The following is a 7,293-nucleotide window of genomic DNA, read 5'->3' on the forward strand; positions in this document are numbered from 1 at the left end:
AATTCACTGATATCTCATAACAAATATTTTTTTAGTAAAATTGTCAGTTTATTTGTTCAACAGTAAAGTTTTAGGTTTATTAAATTCAATGGTACTGTATATTTCCCGCAAAACATTATTTTTTTTTCCAATTTAAATTGACACTGACGCAAAGACTGCATATTTTGATAATGACCGATACATACGATGGTACTCTATTTCTCTGGATTGGTAGTGTTTATCAATTCGGGGTTGACATTACATGATTATGGATACTGTTCAAACCAAAGAAAGCCCGGTTTGCTGACGCATTGACAGCTTTTCGCTTGTTTAAAGGCTTTTATTGACGACAACATATAACTTACGTGTACACAAATAGCCGAGTGGATAATGTGTCAGGATTGTGTTCTGTACACCCCGAGTTCGAATCCCACATGGGCTTTTCTTGTTATTGAATTTTTTTATAGATATTTATTTTTATCTCCAAACTGCGTTTTTTCCCGCTTATTTGACATACGTACAGTTTATTTATCATTATATCTAATTACTGTTAATTTGAGTGACTTTTTCCAGGTGTGTTATTTCACCTTAAAAACCGGAGTGCAGAAATGTTTATTCTGAGCACGGTCTGCATTGAGGTCGCGTCATGATTCATTGGGTGTGAATCTCATTAGTTTGATTCAGGTCGTTGTATCTCCCTATATCATCAGTGACCCTGCTAATGCAATTGTTTTCCTCGCCTGCTGATTTACTGAGTCATCTAATGAATAGTAAATCACTGCCACTATGGCTCACAAGAAAAGTTATCTTTTTAGTTAAAATTGAAAATGGAAAGATTGGAAATTCATTCGATTTTTAAAAAGTTCTGAGAATAAAATATGTTCAAAGCAAAATATTTTTTCTGAGCTAAAAATGATATCTTTAAGTTCAATGATTCCGGCAACACGGGGCGGGGGTAGGGGTTGAATCTCAGCAGGTATGGTTTAAGGACCCCCCACCCCACCCCACCCCCACCCCCACCCACATACACACACTCCTGTTTTAAAAGCTTTTTTGCAGTTTGCATAATTTGGCGAGACGCGGATGACTGCTATTATTTATTCCGATCCATTAAATGTAGCGGAAATCATTGATTACAGCGATATCAAATGGTTGTTTTGTTTAAATTCCTGACATTATGAGTAGAGTGCACTAGGAAATAAAATGCTATTTATTCTACTGATATTTTCTGCGATCAAATTAACAGGTATGCAATCGTTTTTATTTAATTTTTCATGCTAAAAAATATGAGATTTGAATCTTAAGTTCATGGCGAATATTGTAAAATTTGCTGTTTTTTACAGATGATAAAGAGTAAATGTTTAGATAGAGAAACATATTATTTTTTGTGAATTTCGTACCAACATTTGTAAAAATGGATCAATGATATCTAAAAAGAGAAAGAAGTTCGCGAATTGGGTCCACAATAATCGATGACTTTGTAAATGGTATGAAGCAATCAAATGACATGGATATTGGTCACATATTTTATTTTTAATCTTGTCTGTACGAATCTTTGAAATTACAAGATTTTAGAGAGTTTTCTGACATTGTACACTTGGTAGATTCCTGGTGTCGGCCTACCGAGAGAGCGGACGTCGTGTTTATAATTGAGGAGTCCTACAGTATGGGCGAGATGGTATTCCCCAGTGAGTGGGACTATCAAAAAAGCTTCCTGGCCAAAATAGTGGACCAGATGTACATAGACCCGAACAATGGCATCCGTGTAGGGGGCGTGACCTACAATAACGAGCCCACCGTCCGCTTCTACTTAGATACCCACACTACGAAATCCGACATCATTGATGCCATTCTAAATATCGGCACAACCCGGAGAGAGAGTGTCTATGAGAACGACACTGACCTCGTGTACAAGGGGCTGGAGACGGCCTATGACTCCGTGTTCTTGTCCAGCAGGGGGGACAGGGCGGACGCCCCCAACTATTACATATACACTACGGATTATATATTCCCTGATGATGACCCCTACACCTCGGGGCTCAACATCCGGTTCTCAGGGGACAGCTACATCTGGGCTCTGGGGGTGAAGTCTGCCGTTACCCAGTCCGCTCTGGTCCAGTCGGTGGGGTCGGACGGGAGGTACTACACAGGCTCCAGCTTCCGAACCCTCAACACCGTAGACCACGCCAAGGAATTCTGGGAATTATTCCGAGGATGTCCCTTAATAGACCCTTCTGCTGGAATATACTGTGAGTTTCTAAGAGACTGTACATGTACTAGTATATAGTAAGGTAAATTAATTAACTGCGACAAGTAGTTACTGTTTTAATTGCATTTGTAATATTTTCACCTTGGTACAGTGAGTTTTCCTGGCAGGATTACTCTGCAGATCTAACACGTTAGTCTGTTTCAGATTGTTTTTCAGTTCCTCTTCTTTACTTTGAGGACCCAGCTCTAGCAACATCTAGCACCGAGACTTGCGAACAGGATGAAGGTATGTCTCTCCTTAGTGTCACAACGTTGTAACCCCCCCCCCCCCCCACACACACACACACTCCCACACACACAAGCAGAAAGTTCCTCTTTGTTTTCTTATTGATATTAATCAATTAAGAAATGTTCTGTCCTTTATATTGTTTCATTCCTCAACATCATCAGTAAACAAAATATTTGTGGTCGATCTTGTTAAAAATATATCAGTTAATAGATTTACCCTACCCCCCCCCCCCCCCCAATGCTTTCCAAATCACTTATTGTTTTGTGGCTATTTAAAATCTTTTTGATAAATCCAAAGTTCAACCACCAGTTCAAAAGCAACTCTATAGAGTTTCTGACAGTAACTGTTTGTATTTCTTTTACTAGAAATGATGTTCTTGCTGCAGGATTCTATGTTTGAGATCGACTGTTGTGGGATCATCACGGCCTGGGAGTTCTATCCCTGTGCCCCGGGGGTGGTCCAGTTCATGGTCTGGTCCCTCGTATCTGGGTCAACGTATGTGCTGAAGGCTATTCAGGAAGTGCATGTGACAGGTAGGTGACTAAACAAGGGAGGATAGGGGACGATGCCAAGTCTTAATTGCTGAATTACTCACCCTGTGATACTTATGTAACAACTTTTTATTTTCAACTATAAGCTGAGTTAACTTGTGCTTTGTTTCAGTTGGAGACCTTGGAACCTCTGTAAACTACACGATTCCGGAGGAAGATCGCATTGCTATCGTAGCGGGGGACAGAATTGGATGGTATGTGGGTCGGTGTAGAATATTTCTGAGAAATATCAGCCCTTTTTAAATGAAATTTCGTGTAATAAAGACTTCATATATTAATTGTTCAGTGAAAGACTGGATTGAGGGTTATGGCTAACGAGTTCCACTAATGTTCATGACAGAAAAAATAAGTAATGCGGTATCTTGTTTGCATGGTGTTTGATGCAATAATGGTTCTTTTCGCCACCTCTCCTACAAGTCAAAGATCTTAAGTTCTGACATTTTTTCTACAGGATCGCCAATCCTTGCAATTGACTTGAAAATGATGGTTGGCTGTAAAGTACGATTGCCATTTTTGTTAGAGCAATGCACGTACGATACCTAGTTAATTTTTTTTTTACAGGAGAACAAAAACAAAGAACATAATATCTTATCAATCATGTGACTACCAGAAAGATAGGTACTGTCCCCAAAACACTTACCGCACCAAGTTCACGGATGAACCATCCGAATACATGCAGTTTGATTGGTCGGAACATTTAGTTAATTCCTCCCATGTAGAAAAATTACCAAATCGAGGTTACACTCTCAAGGTGTATGCAAACAACAGTGAGTGTACCGAATTGACTCCAACAAATTCATCAGTTGTAAAAGTATGCCTACATTGTACAAAGTAGCATTTGTGTTTCACTGTCTCACCATTTCTATTTTTCAGACACTCAAGTATCGTTTGATGAATCGTATTATTTGACGTCAGCAGCTGATCATTGGCCAATAGGAACGCGCTTTACGTCATTTGAAATTTTAGGACAGGATTACAAGGAAAACGTGACGTTTTCATGGATCATGGAGAGTCCCTACATATACCTGAACGAGTCCTACAGTAAGAACAATTCAGTACCTTACGGAGAACCTTAGGGAGCTCTGTATTTGTCGTAAAATGTTCCTTATAAATCATTTTCCACAAATAAGCAAGTGGCAAAACCATACAATTCTTTCAGATTATAAGACATATTTAGAAATTCAATATTTCTGATGTCAATTAATTTGCCATTGTTTGCAAGTTTGGTTTTAATTAAACAAGAACCTGTCTTACAGGGAGTATACAAGTCGGGAGGGCGCTGCAGCGAGCAGGGAGACCCTATGGAATGTTGGGATATATAGCCCAGTTACAGGTGGTAGACACATGCAGGCACACTTCCACCGCAACCTTCAGTGTCGAGACTTTCAACAGGGTAGGTGACGAAGAACTATTGGTATATGCATGTTAACTTACCTATGTGTACACGATTGATAGAAATCTGTCAATTCCAAACATTTCAGCCCCCAGTCATTACCAATTTGCCAAAGGAGATGTCTGTGTTAGAAACACAGAAAGGGGATGAGTTCTTGTATAAAGTGGACGTGCATGACCCCAGCGTGCCCCCTGACCCCGTGTGCTGCACCCTGCTGGAGAACGCGCGACCTAAAACTGTGAACTTTGAACTCAGACATAATGGGTCCGACTTCTTATTATACACGTTTAATGAATCCGTATTTTCCTATCATAATATCAACTCCTACATGTTAAATGTGTGTTGTGAGGATGGATTTGGAACAGTGCAGGGAATAATTAAAATTGACGTCAAACAGGTGAAAGCAAAAAAATACTACAAACCACCGCGTAAGTTTATCACCTGAGTGTGTTGTTTGTCCAGTCTAGTGATTTATGCCGTCTGTTCGATCCTGGTTCTAATGCATGTTAGGTTAACGTTTGTCTCCAGATGCTTTTAACTGTAATGACTTCATTAACCTGTGTCTGATTTCTGTTGGTTTTTTTCAGGCTTTTTCTGTTTAGTGTTTGTATTTTGTTTTTATCTAGCCTGTTTATGAAGTGTACTACATTTACGGCTCTGTTGTTGTTTCTGTGTTGTTGTTGTTTTTTCTATTCTGTTTGTTGCATATATCTTCTGTCTTTTCTATATTATGACGTGTGTATTTTTGTTCACCCAAACAAACACATATCAAAATCCCTTACATAGGCGTCGGAACGGGGGGGGACTGGGGGGGCTTAACCCCCCCACTTTTTATGCAAAGTTATACCTAACCATTAGAAACATAGCATGATAGAGGGTTCAGCCCCCCCCCCCACTTTTTTTCGCAGGAAAGATTTTTGTTGCTAAATTTACCTTGAAAGATTGAGAAGTTGGATTCAGAAGCATACTTGACCCCCCCCCCCCCCCCCCCCCCCACGGATTAGGAATTTCATGATTTTGGAAGAAAATTTTTTTTGGGGTAAGTAAGTTTTTAATTTCGCTTGTAAGTATAGGTATACTCCCCCCCCCCCTCCCCCCCCCCACGGATTAGGATTTCCATGATTTTGGGAATTACTTTTTTCTCAACATTTCTGAGGATTAGTTTAGCCCCCCCCCCCACTTTCAATTTGCTTCCGACGCCAGTGCCTTATAAATCATATCAAACTCACAAATTCATGATTTTGCTCTATGATTTAGACATGATTCATTAAGTTAAGGCTATTGTTGCTCAGGTGAGCGATGTGGCCCCTGTGCGTCTTGTTGTATTTTCTAGCCTGTTCATGAAGTGTACTGCATTTTCGGCTCTGTTATTGTTTCTGTGTTGTTTTTTCTGTTTGTCGCATTTATGTTCTGTGTTTCTATTTTATGTCGTGTGTTGTTTTGTTCCAGTTGGTATACTAGTAGATCTTGTTTCTTATACGTGTCGTCTCCTCCAACATGGTTCTGACATTTCTAATTGTTTTGTTCTTTCCAGCCTATCTGTTTTTGATATGTGATGTCTTTGTGTTGTTTTTTAGTCTGGTTTTGATTTTTCTGATTGGTGTTGTCTTTTCTAGCCTTTATTATTCTGAATTGTCTTGCATTTCTTTCATCCAGTTTCTAAATTGTGTTGTCCATCCGAACTTTTTCAGACCGGGACCTACAGACTTGCAGCTAGTCTTTTCCAGTCTGTTTCTGATGAGTGTTGTCTTTCTGTTACATTAAAGTTTTAAAATTCAGAGAATTTAAAACTATCTATAACAATTTAAATTGTTATAGAAAGTTTAAAATTCTCTGAATTTTAAAACTTTAATGTAACATTTCCCCAGGCTCTTTCTGATCTGTGCTATCTTTTACAACCTGATTGTGATTTGTGATTGTTTATCTTTTTTAGCTTGGTTCGTCATCGCAATGGTGGCCAGCCTAATCCCTATCTCGCTCCTGGTGACGTCAGCTTGTGTTCTTCTTGTACAGACATTCTTCTTTGACTAGGGATTTGTCTGGCGGGGGTGGTGTTACGTGTATGTACCTTCTATGATGTCATCACCACCCACAACAAGAACTGTCTCTCGTCAATGATTTCGGGGGGGGGGGGTATTTCCCTATTTTATCTGTTTACCACTGGTGCAATTTCATAGATGTCAAAATGTTCTATTTATTTATAACATATAATTATATGTTTTTCAATGTATATGTTCTCATGTTATGTACAAATGTAGATGTCGTTTTATTTTTATACTGAGAGCTGATGTTCCAAGATTTAGCTGTGATATCTCTATACATGCCAAAGACAATTGTTTCTGTTGTGAAAAAAAAAACTATCATTATTATTCTACCTTTGGTGTAATTGGTGTACTACACGAAAATGTGTCTTTGACGTATAATTGTTAATTCATTTGCCGCTACACGTATGTTTGTTGAATATTCCCAATCTAGTTCAATCACTATCATCATTTCAATGTTTATATCAAAAAGACATTTACCCTAACTCCTCTATCATCAACAATTTTACTGTTCAGGCGCCGATTGGATGTCATTTACGTTATGTTACGATTACATATACTGCAATACAATATACTAAAATAAAATATTTCAACATAGCAGAGTTTTGATACTTATTATTTTAAATGTTTTGATACTTATAAACGTCTGCAAATAATTGTATGGTTATGGTCAACATGTAAATATGTGATAAATATTTATAATGAATATTTTGCTTATTTTTCTTAATAGTTTTAAAGTGACTAAGTTCAAAAATGTGAACAATGAGTGCAGTATTTTATTGACTAAGCAAACCTCGCGGTTCCGTGTGTTTGATGAAGAAAACAGATAGC

The 7,293-nt window shown here is 38.4% G+C and overlaps 1 protein-coding gene across 3 annotated transcripts; it reads left to right on the plus strand.

Moving 5' to 3' along the window:
* The first annotated feature begins 1,060 nt into the window (after positions 1-1,060).
* Positions 1,061-7,057, plus strand: LOC105323249 (uncharacterized). Of its 3 annotated transcripts, none has more exons than XM_011422292.4 (10): positions 1,064-1,225; positions 1,584-2,228; positions 2,405-2,473; positions 2,842-3,009; positions 3,140-3,221; positions 3,589-3,794; positions 3,901-4,068; positions 4,284-4,420; positions 4,509-4,848; positions 6,354-7,057. In XM_011422292.4, the coding sequence occupies exons 1-10, from the start codon at positions 1,183-1,185 to the stop codon at positions 6,449-6,451; spliced, it is 1,956 nt and encodes a 651-aa protein (XP_011420594.3). In that variant the 5' UTR covers positions 1,064-1,182; the 3' UTR covers positions 6,452-7,057. The 3 variants fall into 3 exon arrangements, with proteins under 3 accessions (XP_034305350.2, XP_011420594.3, XP_011420593.3); XM_011422291.4 differs by having other exon boundaries at positions 1,065-1,225; positions 2,393-2,473; XM_034449459.2 differs by lacking the exon at positions 4,509-4,848 and having other exon boundaries at positions 1,061-1,225; positions 2,393-2,473.
* The last annotated feature ends 236 nt before the right edge of the window (positions 7,058-7,293 follow it).

The sequence above is a fragment of the Magallana gigas genome, chromosome 5, assembly GCF_963853765.1.
Source record: "Magallana gigas chromosome 5, xbMagGiga1.1, whole genome shotgun sequence".
Classification (NCBI taxonomy): domain Eukaryota; kingdom Metazoa; phylum Mollusca; class Bivalvia; order Ostreida; family Ostreidae; genus Magallana; species Magallana gigas.

What these genes read in the sequence shown, in the direction of transcription:
- LOC105323249 (XM_011422291.4), top strand. Translation starts at nt 1,183, where the DNA reads ATGCTATTTATTCTACTGATATTTTCTGCGATCAAATTAACAG. An exon ending in GACTTGCGAACAGGATGAAG is followed by an intron (nt 2,474 to 2,841) that starts GTATGTCTCTCC and finishes TTCTTTTACTAG; the next exon opens with AAATGATGTTCTTGCTGCAG. An exon ending in GCGGGGGACAGAATTGGATG is followed by an intron (nt 3,222 to 3,588) that starts GTATGTGGGTCG and finishes TTTTTTTTACAG; the next exon opens with GAGAACAAAAACAAAGAACA.